The sequence below is a fragment of the Thermobia domestica genome, chromosome 6 (assembly GCF_964235325.1).
Source record: "Thermobia domestica chromosome 6, izTheDome1.hap1.1, whole genome shotgun sequence".
NCBI classification, from domain to species: domain Eukaryota; kingdom Metazoa; phylum Arthropoda; class Insecta; order Zygentoma; family Lepismatidae; genus Thermobia; species Thermobia domestica.
Window position 1 is genome coordinate 308,471,141 of NC_137459.1, and position 16,727 is coordinate 308,487,867.

The 16,727-nt window shown below is 35.8% G+C and overlaps 1 protein-coding gene across 1 annotated transcript in view; it reads left to right on the forward strand.

The window, feature by feature from the left end:
* LOC145688547 (uncharacterized) overlaps window positions 1–16,727 on the forward strand; it is a 265,066-nt gene that overhangs the window by 45,204 nt on the left and 203,135 nt on the right. The window contains exon 2 of the mRNA XM_081762940.1: window positions 2,275–2,459. Within this exon, the coding sequence (XP_081619066.1) occupies window positions 2,275–2,459 (185 nt within the window). The remainder of the gene's footprint in view (window positions 1–2,274; window positions 2,460–16,727) is intronic.

Here is a 16,727-nt window from a genome sequence, read left to right on the forward strand (position 1 = left end):
TTGCGGCATTCCTTCATAACGTCATCTAGTACAAGGTTGAACAGAATAGGGCTGAGTACACAGCCTTGTCTTACTCATGATGTAGTGTAAAATTCTTTTGATGTTTTATTACATGTTCTTACGTAGTTCCTTGTTTGTCTATAACAACTCTGGATTACATTTGCTAACTTACTATTTACATTCCTGTTTTTGAGGCTTTTCCATATTTCTTCTCTTCTGACGGTATCAAATGCTTTCGTTAGATCAATGAAGCAAAGATGTATTTCTTTATTTTGATTTATTCCTTTTTCGATGATTTGTCTCAGCGAAAATATTTGATCTTGTGTGCTTCTGTTTGGTCTAAATCCACTTTAAGAATTTTCCAATTGCGGTTCGATTTCCTTCCTTAGTTTTTCATCAATAATCCTTGCAAAGATTTTAGCTACTGTACTCAGGAGCGAGATCCCTCTATAGTTATTGCAGTCTTTGTTGTCTCCTTTCTTATAAATGGGTACTATCACTGCGATTTCCCAATCACTGGGTACTTGTTCCTTCTTCCAAATCAAGTTAAATAACTTTACCAGCATTTTTCTTCCAAACGTACCTAGATGCTTTATCATTTCTGGAGCAATTCCATCATGTCCTGATGCTCTTCCGGCTTTCATTTTCTTTATTGCCCTTTCCAATTCTTCCTGTTGGATGTTATTTTCCGTTTCTTCTGCTTTGTGTCTGTCGTTTTCCTGTGACTGTTTTTCGGTTCCTCTATGCGCATATTTCCTTAACTTTTCCCTTATATTTTCGACTCTCCTATTTGTCTCTTGAAATTGGTTCTTCCTTCTCTTTCTGTGTTTCTTTGAAGTATTCTCCCCATCTTTTTATTATCTCATCTTCCTTAACCAATACTTTCCCTTCTTTATCATATATTGTTTTAATTATTGGCTCTTTTTGTTCTTTTTTTCATTGATTTTAGTGTGCCATAGAATAACTTTGCGTTTCCTTGATAATTCTCCTGTAACCCTTTCCCGAAGTCTTCCCAAGCTTCCTTTTTACTTTTTATTCCTAGATCCTTAACCTTTTTTCTCTGTTCTTTGTATCTCTCGTAGTCGTTATCTGTTTTCATTGATAGATAGTTTTTCCATCTTTTCTTCTTCTCTCTGACTTCCTTTTGAATTTCTTCATTCCACCATGCTGTTCTTTTAATTTGCGATCCCCCAATTTTGGATTTCCCGCATACCTGCACTGCCTTCTTTATGATTGTTGTTTTAAATTGCTCCCAAAGTTCTTCTACGTCCTGCCTTCTTTAGGTGCTCACGCTCACCTTTGTCTGCCTGTTGGTCTGCATACTTCTTGTTTTACAGGGAATTAATGCCTAACCCTCCTTCTTTCTCTTCCGGGCTTGGGACCGGCAATGGCGGAGTTATATTTTTTAATACCATATGAAATTTCAGATAGCGTTACAAGGGGTCCACGGATCACTTTTCGAATGAACAGGGGGTCCACGCTATCGGAAAGTTTGAGAACCTCTGATTTAAACAATGCAATATACGTTAAAAATAAGGGTAAAAAAGAGAATAAATTGTAGATCACCACATTGACCTGCTTTAGTCACGAGAAATCAAAACATTCACATAGGAAGAAAATAGACTTTTGAATGAGAAGCAATTTTTTACAATTTTCTTTCTCTGGCAGATTTTTTTACAAAAATAAAATAAAATAAAACTAAACATATGTTTAAAACAAGTCTTAAAAAATACACGTGTTTAAAACAAAATGTTTAAAATGTATACAAAATTTGTTTTAAACAAAACAACCCTGATATATAATATGCATGAGAGGCATTCTTTGAATTTTTAAGGTGACGTATCGTCGAGGGGAAAAAAATGCAACAATTTTGACTCCGTCCTTAGTTGGTAACATATTTTGATCCCACTTTTCGTGTGGAGTTTACATCAAACAGAGCGTTATAATAAAATGAAACGAATCACATGAAAGGAACCTAACCTTGGTAAAACCTAACATTGCTAATATTGCTATACAGCTTATGGAGAACACATTAATTGTAAGTGTATTACCATTATAATTGTCCTTTAATTTTCTGCCACATCAATGATCACCTTCAGAATTACTTCCAATAAAATATGATCCATTTAGGGCAAAGTAAATCGTGATCTTCAGAACCAGTCTGCTTATTCTGGCTTCAGAACCAATATTGTGGTTTTCTGTGATTCCTCGTGTAACTGAGTTTGGTATGTGTGCCTCACTATTGTTAGCGTCTTCTTTTTTTCTTTATTGCAGGACGTAATTGTCACAGTGGAGGACCCCGATGATCCGACGTTTGCTTATGATTCTTGTATCACCGAGGAGGTGTTTTCACGGATGAAGCAAGTGTACAAACTACGTTTCGATTTGCCGGAATTTCCTACCAAATTAATCGAGTTGCTGTCGATGGTGAAGGATGAAGAGAATTCTTCTGTTAGAAAGTAAGTAGAAAGCAGTAATTAATACGGTGATAAGTGACACCAGTCTTAGCAGTACCAGTACTAAAATTTTGATTTTATAGTAAGTGCCAGAGCGTCAGATAAATGAGAATGCCAATTTCAATTGCCCAATTGAGTGCTCAGTAGTGTCTCACACACATAAGTGCACTTTGTATGTTGCCGAGTGTTAGTGTGCCAGGAAATTCTTATCGTTTTAATGTTTGACTAAAAGAAATTTAGTAACCATATATATATATATATATATATATATATAGTGTCCGGTGAGGAAAGTCAAACATTTTGGGAGGTGATACGGGAGGTCATCCTAAGCAAAAATGCTTATGTAAACATAGGGTCTATTCCCCCTCGTTCCGGAGATAAAGGTAGGGGTAGCTTTTTGCCTTTTGCTAGTGCCAATTTTCTTTTGAAGCATTCTAGTAGACCCTGTAGCTGGGGTTATGTTACATATTATAGCTCATTTGAAAGCTAATGAAACACGCTTGCAGATGGTATAAAGATTATCCCAGTACTACATATAAGAGGGAAGTAATGGACGGACATTTTTGGAATTTCCCTATAAAAATTCCCTTTTTTAAACAATTTGGCACTGTTCTTCAGTGGAAACACTGTTGCTAGAGGAACAGTTTCTGATTAGGAGAAAATGATACTGTATACCAAAGATCCAGGTGAGGTGTCAAGTTTTTAGCTTCATTAGAAGCCGTAAAGAAAAAAAAAAACTTCCTAAAACTCCTTACTCTAATAACATAGCAATGTTCCAAATTTCCTTAAATGACAATGGTTACGAATATTAATAAATGAATGTTTTTATACAACATTGGAAATACAAATTACGAGAATTTTACATTTCTATGTGGGAACACTAATTACAATTCTGAACAACAGATGGCAGTGAAACAAAACCTATTAGAATTAAAGTTTTTGTACAACATATTACACCAGAATGTCCATTGTAATAGGGTTGTCGAAGTCATAAATAATTACTTCTAGTACATTACCAATAATTAATTCTAATGCGTATAGATAGAGACGTAACCCTACTAGCGTCAACCTTCAACGTAATTATTTTGCGCGTGCAGCAAATGTCCAAAAATATGACCATTCTCATCAATGCATTTTGCCGTACGCATAAGTACCTTCAGTGTTGACCGATTGATTTCTTCTCGGCGCTCTTTGACGGTATCGAATGCCTCTAGAATAATCTGAATTAACTCGTCTTGTGAGTTGGCCTTTCGTCTGTATACAACTTCCTTCAACCACCCCCACAAGCAAAAATACAAAGGTGTAAGATGCGGGGCAGCCAGTTGAATAATCGACCTCCGTCCTCCGCGACCCATCCACCGATGAGGAAACTTGGAGTCAAGATATTGACATACATCTTGTGTTGCATGAGAGGCAGCCCCGTCGTGCTGGAAGTCCATGGACGTCCGAGTTTGAAGAGTCACATCTTCCAGTAATACTAGTAATTTATGGCGCAGGAAATGCAAATAATATTCACCGGTCAAACGCTGGTGCAGAAAAAAGAAACCAATGATCTGATCATACATAATCCCCGCCCAAACATTTACAGAAAATTTTTCCTGATATTGTCTTACTCTGATTGCCCTAAGATTTTCGTCACTCCAACGATGTCAGTTGGTGTTGTTTATCCCATTTCTGATGAAAGTGGCCTCATCGGTGAACGATGAATGGCAAAACATTAGGACGTTCCTGTACCTATTGGGAGAAAGCAACACGTAGTTCACTGTCTCCTGGATGGAAATATTACACTCTTTGGACATGGAACGAAGAAAGCCGTTCTCGCAATACATCATGTACAAACGTACGTGGAGGTGCAACTTGATTAGAAATGTAGAGTTCTCGTATGTTAGGGAATAGTATTGTATTTCCAATTTTGCATTAAAAAAAAAAAAAATCGTTCATTAATATTTGTAATCATTGTCATCTATGGAAAGTTGGAACATTGTTATATTATTAGCGTAAGGAGTTTTAGGAAGATTTTTTCTTTACGGCTTCTAATGAAGCTAAAAACTTGGCAGCTCACCTGGATCTTTGGTATACAGTATCATTTTCACCTAATCAAATACTGTCCCTCTAGCGACAGTGTTTCCACTCAAGAACAGTGTAAAATTGTTTTAAAAAGGGAATTTTATAGGGAAATTCGAAAAATTTTTCTCCGTTACTTCCATCTTGTGTGCAGTACGGGGACAATCTGTATACAATCTACAAGCCTGTTTCATTAGCTTTTAAACGAGGTATAATATGTAACATAACCTCAACTACAGAGTATGCTAGAATGTTTAGAACGAAAATCGTCAAGTGCAAGAGGTAAAAAAGTTACCCCACCCCTATCTCCGGAACGAGGGGAAATAGACCCTATGTTCACATAAACATTTTTGCTTAGAATGATCCCCCCCTATCACCTCCCAAAATCTTTGACTTCCCTCACTGGGCACCGTATATATATATATATGTACAGTATATATATGTGTGTGTACAGAGATAGATAGATAAGACTTTGTATCTGAATTAAAGATATCAGGATTGGTTGATTTAAGGCTATTATTAGTATTTCGAATAACTTCGAAAGGAAGTCCAAAGTAACAACTGAAACTTAAATAAATATTGTAAAATCATAAATAAAGTAGAGCATCAGTTTTGGTTGATATCTGGCTAGTGACCTAAAGCGAAAAGAGCATACTTGTTTTTTAAAGGACGATTCTAATTGGTCAACTAAGTGTGACTTCCTTTGTTAGTGGACTGATCACTCCATACTCGGAAATGGTTCAGGTCTGGAATACATCATTTGCTGCTTGTTGATTTACCGTCGTGATCACATACTGGCAGGGCTCCCAGCTGTCCTATTTTCCTATTTTTTCCTATATTTTGGAAATTTATGTATATTTGTCATATATGTCCTATATTTTAATCTTGTCCTTTATTTCCTGTATTTTTCAGTCATTGAATTATTAAAAATACAAACCAAGGGCAGTTCCAGTGATGATTTAAATTGCTACATATTAGCAATATGCTAAATGTGTCTTAGCATTCTTTTCTTAGGGGCTAGTCACTAATCCTCACTATGCTTTTTTCTGTCCTTCCATGTTCACCTTTTTTTCTGTTTTCTTTGTTTCCTATATGCTTATTCTAAACTTGTGAAAGCAGTGTTAACACTTTCACACGGACAGGCATCTGTTGAACGTGGTTTCTCGACAAATAAGAGTATGATACCATCCGAAAGACAAGGACTGAATGAAGAAACCATCAGTGGGGCTACGAATGATTAAAGATGCAATTGGTAAAAATGTAAATAAAGTTAAATCACTAAAGAAATGTTAATGTACTACAAACAAGCACATAAGAATATCGTGAAGATATGAACAGAAAAAACAAAACTTTGAACAGCAAAAGTGAGCATAAGATGACAGCAGAAAAGACAAAAGTGCCGTAAAAGGAGTGGAGGAAGACATGTGTGTTGAATTTCGTAAAGCTGAAAAATAAATTTCAAAGGGAAACATTCGTCCTCAGAAAACAATAAAGCATCGGCTCATGGATGACGTGTCAGCTGCATAAGCCCTGATTAAAGCTGGAACCAAAAGACTTAAAAATGCCGTAACACAGTTGTCGCAAAAGTAACATGTGTACTAGTGTTTTATAGTTCATTATTGAACCTTGAAAATGTAAAAGTAAAAATGTATAATAGTGGTGGATCGACGGTAAGGCATGACAACTCGCACCACAAGAATTTTTCTTTTAATCAGTAAATCAAGTCATTTATTTCAATCATTTTTTTTACAAAACAATACAGCAGGTCTACTTAGGGGTGTTCGATAAGGCTGAGGACCTATCGAACTTCGGGACTGAAAATTTATCGAGTTGTCATCGGTTACTCGAAACCTTCCGAGTATTTGAAATTATCGAAGTTTCGGGTATTATCGAAATTTCGAGTATTATCGAAGTTTCGGGTATTATCGAAGTTTCGGGTATTATCAAAATTTCGAGTATTATCGAAGTTTCGGGTATTATCGAAATTTCGAGTATTATTGAAGTTTCGGGAATTATCGAAATTTCGAGTATTATCGAAGTTTCGGGTATTATCGTAATTTCGAGTATTATCAAAGTTTCGGGTATTATCGAAATTTCGAGTATTATCGAAGTTTCGAGTATTATCGACATTTCGAGTATTATCGAAGTTTCGGGTATTATCAAAAGTAGTGATGGACAGTTCGGTTCCTTCACCTCCCCAATGATTCCTTCTTGCAGCCAAACTAGTCAAACAACTTTTTTTATCTGATAAGTTATTGCAAAGTTGTACTTGTGAGGAGAAAGGAAAGCGTGCACAAAGGGATTGCTTTTTCGTCCTCTCCCCCCCTCCCACACACACACATACACAGAAAGCGTTCATTTTTTCCTGAATTTTATCTCTTGTTTGTTATTTGCTAACAGCTAGTGTATTAGTGTTGCCAGAGATACGGTCTTAAACGTACAAACAGGGTAATTTGCTCTTCATACGATATAGTATACGCCCAACACCTCAACCATATTAATCACGAACGGTGTTGCTAAAATGTTATAGCAAAATTTTATTTTTAAGCCAAATGTATTATCTTCTGTCGTGTTTGATTTCTCTTAATGGCCACTAGTTCACACATTGCAGCAATCAGATATGATGATACTTTGGGCGCAAACTCCCCCTTTAGCCTTTCAGTAAAATAAATGTTAGTCAAATCAGTGGTGATTTCAGGGGTTGTTTAGGAGGAATATTTCCCCACAAACATATCTCTGATCATGTTCACCGTGGTTTACCAGTATTTTTGCTACTTTCACCCTCCGTGTATTCAAAATCTCCCGGGTTAGGATTACCATAATTTCTGGATATTTTTAAGAACGGTGTGTGTGTTTATTGAGAAGTTAAGAAAAGTCTAATCTTTACTTCCTAAAATGCTTATGCTCATTTTCTATACTTAAAATATGTTTTTTATATTATTGTCTTAATTATTTTCCTGAGTAAAGTATTCTTGCGAAGAACACCTTATCGTTATTGATTTTTTCATAAATATCAGCACAAGACAGAATTGCAAGCCAAGCACTTGACCAAACACAGCGAAATTTCCCAGTCTTCCATTTTCCCTAAAATTTCGGGCATTAGTTAATCTCAGACAATTTTCCGGATCGGGCTTGAATCTAGGACGTATGATAAGACTACGCGGGGGAAACCTTGAAATCATCACTAAGTTTAATGAAGGTGAAAAACGGAAATAAATCTATTTCCTCGACAGTGAATATACAGTGTAGCATATGTTCTATACAGTTGGTTTGTACATTATGATGAATCCACACACTAGCGGATCCAAAAGCGTCGTTTGGTGGAGGCAGATTGCTTCCTGGACGAATAAAGTAGGTTTTAAAAACGTAAGAGTTTTGCATCGATTTAGAATAACGTGGTCCATTATTTTATATAGGGTGTTTCAAAACAACACCGCCAACGTTTGGGTTGCCACATTACCTAATTTTAGCGGATACCACCAGATTTTCAGGTCTTATATTCGTCCCCCGCTCAATCATCTCTTAATCACGAAAAACCACCCGCTTTTTCGGATTGGAGAAAAATCTAAGACGACTTTGTTGATAAAGTGTTGTTATATTCAACGTAAACCGCTACATTTCTGTGTCAATCTCAATCGCGAATGGACAGATGACAGAAACAAGATGAACGCAAAAACTGTCAAATTATTACTACTGGTTTTGTACAATATGGAAGACGTATCATGCGTAGAATTTTATGATAAGATTTTATGCCATCGAGATTTTTTAAAGGAAGTTAAAAGGAATGAAAAATGTAAAAAAAAATTGGCATAATCATACACATTTTGATTCAACCCATGAATACTAATGTATGATCTCATGGGTGCGTATTTCTTTGATAACATTCTGTCCAGTTCAACTGAACGTCTATGTTGTTACGTAATCTATATGTTCAACTAGTCTTTATATATTCAGAAATGATTGCAAATTGAACCTACGGATCCTTAGCATATTGTTTAGATTAGATTCATTATTAGTATTTTTTCTTTTAAAATGTTTATACTGTATTTCATATATTGTGAAACTGTGGTATTTTCGTATGTTAGTATGATTTCAAGTAGAAATCTTTGAAAATGATCAGAAATTTTATAAGAGATGGACCAAGACTCCTAAATATGTTTTAGCTTTCTTACGATAAAAGTTTAGAAATTATTTTGTATTCCTTAGAGAGAAAACCGTATGAACAACATCTGCCATATATCGCTTGCTTTTTTTTTTTTTAACTTGTCTTAGAGAAATCCTTATTAGAGATATTTTACTGTAATACTTATTTAACTTAATAAAACATTAAAGGCAAAAACTAAATTTTCTTTACTTTAGTTTTGTTAGAAAAGTACATTGGAAGTGTCACTTAACAAAGAAATCACTAAAAAAAAAAAAAAAAAAAGGCCAGAAGGATCGTCAGTATTTGTAATACACTAGTTCACATCAGTACTTACGGTTTAGAATCCCCCGCTTTTCTAATTTCAAAATATGGCAACCCTATCCTGAGACCAAGATAAAACAAAAAGTATAGACCAACATGGGTGCACAAATGCTTCCTTTTGGAGTTATAGGATGCCGAAAACATGAATAAATGAACTTTATAGGTCCATAGCTCCAATACTATAGGATCTACCGTAGTCCGGTCAAGATTTTATTTAGGAACTAGTATGTGCCCTATCCAAATATCCAAGTTTCAGAATGATCCAAATATCCCATATGATCTTTTCGCTAACATTTTCACTTCAGTAACTTGAACACACTTTCCAGTACCGTTTCAGCTTGAATTAGCAGTATAACCTTGTTTTCCATAGAAAAATCTGATTACAACCGAAGTGCAATGTAATCGTAATCGGTTTTAAAGACATTGGCTTCTTGTTTCTTAAAAGAAAGAAACAATGATAAGTAGTCTATTGTATGCAGGACACAACAGGAGAGATAGGGTCTAATATTTCTTTCAACAACTGCAAAGCAAGTAACTGCACGACCATCTTTCTTTGAAAGTCTGTTTGCAACAATATACGAAGCAGCTGAGAGAACTCTTGAGGAAATAATGTTTTCTATTTTTCCTTAAGAAGTGATCGGAAGTTATTTTAATTTGATAAGGAAATTGAATCAGAGCCATTGAAATGTAAGTCAGAGGATGTGTTTTTTTCTCCTTTCCCTTCATCCCTTTTGTTCCTCCCTGGTTCGATCCTCGACCAAGTAAGTTTGTGGTGGACAACATCGTGTCCGTGGGTTTTCTCGGCGTACTTCCGTTTCCTACCACATTCCCATTCCACCAATTATTCCATCATCATTCACTTGCCTTAATCATACTTCTCCCTTAGCCTAACAGACATAATAGTAGGTCATTAAACTGAAGATTTCACTTCATTTCATTTTCCTTTAGTCTTCGTTCTGTCATATGTAAAGTTCTCCCTTGTGCATAGCATCATGCCATGAGGGCATGTAGGGAGTGTGCCCTCAGTCGTAAATGAATGTGGTGTTGTTGGCACCACGCTTCGGCCGCATCTCCCCCCCCTCCCCAGCTACGCATTGAATCGGAGGTTGGTAATGCCCAGAGCCGCACGGCATCTTATGCACAAAATCAAATATCGTAAAGCAGTGGCGGCGGTTGGACGTTAAAAGTGAGGGGGCAAGACATGATCTTAATATTTGTATATAAATGTTAGTTTTCCTGGTTGTTTCTAACATTTTGTTTGACGAAAGGTTGTATAACTAATAGGATACTATATTTTCAGTTAAAATACCGTATATCGTATATAATAGTTTATTAAGTAAATTGAGAAGAACAACGCAAGTAGATACTAGCCCTTTGTACTCTTAAACAACGAAAGTGTAAGAAGAGATTTGATTCCTTGCTCATGAACATCTTAAAATTCTGTCTGGAAAATTGTGTGATCAGATTATTTAATAAATTTGCAAAACAAATAAATAGAAAGGATAATATTAATCATAGTAATGAATAATGATGCTTGTTTTGCAAAAGTTATATTGAAACTGAGGATTAATGAAAAACTTAATATTTAATTCCACACATGCTATTAAATGTATGTTATTACTCTTAAAAAATGAAAGACAGTAAATACTACAAGCATATGCTACGACATTTAAAGAAATATTTGCTTTTGCAACTTCTTGAAATATGTTCGTTGCCATTAGGTGCAGATTTCACTTTCTTGGAACACATCAAAACACAACAATACTTACAATCCACACTTCAGTTATACAAAATAAACTTAAAACCTAGAATTATGTTCAATTTACTAAATTTTATTGTATATACACTCGTACATCCTTAAACACAACACTTCACTCGTATATTACACTACAAAACAATGGAAAAGGTAGAAGTTGTTTCTTATCACGCTCTTTTTAATCGATATTCCTTACTTTAGAAAGAAGAAAAGACATTTTAGGAACTGTCAATTTTTGTGCAATTAAAGAATAACTTGTGAAATAGGCCCTACTTTTTTGCATAATGTTCTTTCGATTAGCTTCAAAGCGGCTCACTAACATATCGAGCCCTTGTAAGAAGAAATGAAAGTATGCTGAAATTGTGCTCCAATAAGTTATTTTTTGGGGTTATTTTCTGTGGCAATTAAAACGCAATTACTGTAGCTTTCTTTACTCCACGGGAAGACAACCAATACGTATTCACGCAACAGCAAATATTATATGGCAGCATTTTTTCCTATTAATCAGTAACACATACAAAATCGTTACATTTCCAAATGAAACTATATACATTAATTGGTTACTTAAAAAAAAGTGCGGGGGCAACTGCCCCCCTTTGCCCCCCCTAATCGCCGCCCATGTCGTAAAGTAACCAAGAGCAACAGATACCTGACATATGCATTTAGACCAATCCTCTTTAAAATCGGATAATTCATTCGAAAGTTATCGTAGCTTTCACACGCCTACGCCCAAAATAAGAACAAATATACTTCAATTCGGGAAAAATCCCCTTGTGGTATGGCAACCAAAACAATAGGTGTCTGGTGAAAGCAAAAGAGAGCATTTTAAAATGAGTTCCATCAAAATCGGACAATGCGTTCGAAAGTTATCGTCGGATGCCACATGCAGACAGACAGACAGGACGGCCTGTAATAGGGAGCTTCGCACCCAAAATTCTCAAGGTTTGTTTCACGACAATCTCAAATACTCGAAGGCATTCGAGCACCGGAGAGTAAATTTTCGAAACGGAAGTTTGATAAGTCTTCAGCCTTATCGACTTTCCTTACCTCTACCTATATCAGTAGCTATCTCTATGCAGAACTTTAAATTAAACCCTCGAAATCATATTAAAATTATTTTTCTGCCTGCCCCGTTATTGGCGCAATCGGCAAAATGACTATTAGTAGACTAATGGTGTCTTGGATTCCAATTCCATTTAGGTGATGCATGTTTTCTCTTCCTTTTCCTCTCTTCTGACACACTGCTTAAACCTTATACAGATCTGTGGGGAAAAAACTTTTCCTTCACTTCATTGCTAAGGAGAGAAGTTTTAAAATAAACACTCTGCATATATGTAATACATATTATATACAACTATGATAACCTCGAATTCATTGTTTCTTCCGAACACTCCGATAATCCCGAACTTTTCAAAATATTCAAGCGACTCGACAAATGCGATCATATTGATATATTTCTGTATTTGCTGCTTTCAAACAATTCGAGACTCTCGAAGAGTTCGAGTGTCTCGAAGTTGTCTAATGTTTCTTACATTTCGAGTGCCTCGAACACTTCGAGAGTCTCGAACATTTTGGGAGTCCCGAACATTTCAGGAGTCTCGAACATTTCAAGAGTTTCGGTCATTTCGAGAATCTCGGTCATTTCGGGAGTCTCGATCATTTCGAGAGTCTCGAACATTTCGGGAGTCTCGATCATTTCGAGAGTCTCGAACATTTCGGGAGTCTCGATCATTTCGAGTGTCTCGAACATTTCGGGAGTCTCGAAAGTTCGATACTTCGATAAAATTAAAATTCTTTATCGATGAAACGGTTTTGAAATTTTATCGAATTGTTATCGATTACTCGATTATCGGAACAGCCCTAGGTCTACTAAGTTTAAAGAGTAAAAGGTTATATGTATACTTTTTTCTGTATTAATCTAAATCTTGCTTCCAGTTGCCGTTTGGGGTGAAGGGTGGCCTTTTCTTACAATACATTTGTATTTTTTTCCGTGCTTCAGAGCATAATGTTCTATTGTATAAACCAAACTGTCCTATTTTATAAACCAAACGGTCCTATATTTTTTCATTGTCCTGTTGGGAGGCCTGTATTAGGTGTGGGTGTTGATAGGAATGTTTTCATTAAATAATTTAAAATATAATAATAATTTCAATGCATTTTATTCCCAACAAATTAATTGTGCTCACGTAATTTCAAACATGTATTCTTGTTTGAATATAATTTCTATGTAAAATCATTGTTTCACAGTAGTAATGATAGTTAAAATAATACTACTACTAATAAGAAATAAATGAAAACAGACATATATTTATTGTGTTGCTTTTCCAATGTGTTCGAAGTTGTTTTTAATGAAAGTAAATATTGAATATGAATGCTTTCTTATAACAGTAATAAAATCAATTCATGTGAAACTTAGAAGTACAAGGCACTACATTAGTATATATTTTATGTTACAATAACTATTCAGTATATTTACAGGGGGTAGACAAAAAATCTAAAAACACTTCATACAGGACACGTAAGTTTGGCCCTCCACTGTACAACACCTGTTGCGGTTGCCGATCGTTTTTTTTGTTTTCAATGTGGACCTTCCTCTTCCGTCAGCAGTAACCAGTTCACATGTGAGTGTCGTGGTGTGAAAGTGGTGCGGTAAAATGGGCGACCTGAGAGACTTCCAAAGAGGCATGATTGTTGGTGCCCGTCTGGTTGGAGCTTCAGTGGCAACAGTGGCGAACATTGTGGGGGTATCGAAAGGCACTGTATCCAATGTCACGAGGGCATACAGAATTCATGGACAAACGACGTCTGCAAAGCACAACAGTGGTCGAAAAACACTCCTGTCAGATAGGGACCGGAGGGCATTAAAACGGATTGTAGCAGCTAAAAAGACCACTGCAATGAAAATTACGTCTGAACTCAATTTCGGCCTACAAAAACCGGTTTCATCGAAAACAGTGCGACGAGAACTTCATAAAATGAAAATTCATGTCAGGGCCGCTATCGCCAAACCCCTGGTCACAGCAGTAAATGCGAAGAGGCGTATCCAGTGGTGCAAGGACAACAAGGCGTGGACTCATGAGCAGTGGAAAGACGTAATGTGGTCCAATGAATCGACCTTCGCCTTTTTTCCAACAACCGGTCGTGTTTACATATGGAGAACACCGTCGCAGGCCTATAATCAGGGTTTGCCCAAGTGGGCCCAGCCCGAAAAAACCCACCGGGTTTTTTCGGGTTGGACCCACCTGAAAAAAACCACCTTAAAACCCACCTGGGTTTTTGAGCTTTTTGTTAGTATATTGTTCGTACAACTAAGATAATTACATTGAAAGTGATTTTTATCAGATTTTGGACTTTCCTGGGCGAATTAGATGCTTTCACGTTAAGGTATACAACAACATAATACTTTTTATTTAAACTTCTGAATGCACTGAATGAATTAAAAAAAAAAACTTAGCTTGAGGTAATTATAGAACAAATGAATATATAGATTATGCTTATAGCCTGTTTGAAGTAAGATATGCAATTTTATATTTTAGAAAATACTTTCCGTGAAAAGTGTGCTCGCTGACTCGGCGACGCCGAGGGACGTTATCCTCATCGGGTTTAAGCCCATAGGTGCTGGTACTACCAGTAAATATGTAGTGCATTAGTAAAACTATTAGTATTATTGTTTTATTACCTTTGATGGTAACACAAGTATTCTTCAGTAAAGTTTGGTTTTCCAACAACAACAGTTTAGTTCAGTTATTTGTTGCTACTCTTCAAATAAGCATTCTGCAGAATCAACACCAGCAATAGCGTAAAAATTCTTGTCAAATTTAAGAAGCTTAATGCTCGGAGTTCTGAAGATTACTTAACTCTTACTATTTCAAATGCTGAATTGAAACTTTCTTACTAGTGGAAGTTTCGATGTACACCAAGAAAAAACTGCATTTTCGAAGAAAGAAAAAAAAAAAAGTCGCGAAAAAAGTGCTCGGGAAATTCCCGCAATTCAACGCACAAAGCGTCGCAACTGAATAGTTCAACAATAACACTATTTATTTTATATGGAAGATATTGAATTTCATTTAAGACATTTTGAAACATTTACTTTATAAAGTATGAATTATGTCTGTGGTAATTGTTTTAAATTAATTTTCTGGAAAGAGCCGTCTTGCGACAAGTGCTCGGGAAATTCCCGTAATTGAACGCACAAAGTATCGGAAGTGAACTCCAACCAGTGGCGGCGGTTGGACGTTAAAACTGGGGGCAAGACATGATCTGAATACTTGATATCAATGTTAGTTTTCCTGGTTGCTTGTAACACTTTGTTGGACGAAAGGTTGTATAACTATTAGGATAATGTCTTTTTCAGTTAAAATACCGTATATCTTGTTTCATATTTATTAAGTAAATTGACAAGAGCAACGCAAGTAGATACTAGCCCTTTGTACTCTTAAACAACGAAGGTATAAGAAGAGATTTGATTCCTTGCTCATGAACATCTTAAAATTCTGTCTGGAAAATTGTATGATCAGATTAGGGGCCTATTTAATAACAAATTTGCAAAACAAATAAACAGAAAGGATAATATTAATCAAATAATCATAGTAATGAATAATGAGGCTTGTTTTGCAAAAGTTATATTGAAACTGGACATTAATGAACAACTTATATTTTTAATTCCACGCTTGCTATTATTTGTGCTATTACTCTTAGAATGACAGTGAATACTACAAGCATATGCTACGACATTTAAAGAAATACTTTTGCAGCTTCCCGAAACATGTTCGCTGCCGTTAAGTATAGTTTCACTTTCTTGGAATATATCAAAACTCAGCAATACTTAGTCATTCCACATTTCAGTTATACAAAATAATCCTAAAACCTAGAATTATGCTGAATTTACTAAATTTAATCGTATATACAAAACTGTATATGTACACCCCTAAACTCGTATATTACACTGCAAAATTAATATTCCTTACTGAGCTCCTTCGTGGCTAAGCGGTTAGCGTACACGCCTTTGACGTGAGAGACCCGGGCTCGATTCCCGGGGGGAGCTCACGGGGTTAGGACTCCACCTTGATCATTAAGTCCACGTCTCATATAACTTAGCTGCTGAACAGGATGTTAAACTAAAAAAATCAATTCAAAATATTCCTTATTATTAGAAAGAAGAAAATACATTTTAGGAACTGTCGATTTTTGTACAATTAAAGAATAACTCGTGAAGGACTTCTTTTCTTGCAAAATGTTATCTCAATTAGTTCCAGAGAAGCTGACTAACATATCGAGCCCTTGCAAGAAGAAATGAAAATACGCTCGAATTGTGGCGCTCCAATAGGTTAATTTTTGGGCCATTTTTAGTGGCAGTTCAAACGCAATTCCTGTAGCTTTCGTAATTCCACGGGAAGACAACCAATACGTACTCATGGAACGACAAATATTTTATGGCACCATTTTTATTCTATGAACCAATAATACATACAAACTTTATATATCCAAATGAAACTATATACATTAATGGGTAATTTCAAAAAAAGTGGGGGGCAACTGGCCCCTTTGCGCCCCTGGTCGCCGCCCATGACTCCAACAATAAAACTATTTATTTTACACTGTCAAATATTTATGTCGTATAAGACATTTTGAAACATTTGTTTTATAAAACACGAATTATATATCTTTGTTTTAAATTAATATATTTTGTGTTCATATTTGGCGAATGTCACTGAGACTCCTGGGATGATTCGATCTACATTTGTTCTTTCATCTGTCTGTACCACATACACTACAGGGTATCACTTTTGGTCTTTTAAGTTTAAATTTTCAGGATACACGCACGAGACACACTAAATTTCGTGTATAGATTTTGGCGGCATACCAACGTAAAATTTCAAAATGGCGGCCATTATTTTTTCAAAATAGCGGATATCCGTGCTACAAAGTGCATTTTGGTCGTTTAAGTTGACATGTTCAGAGTGGAAGCACCAGACACTCTAAATTA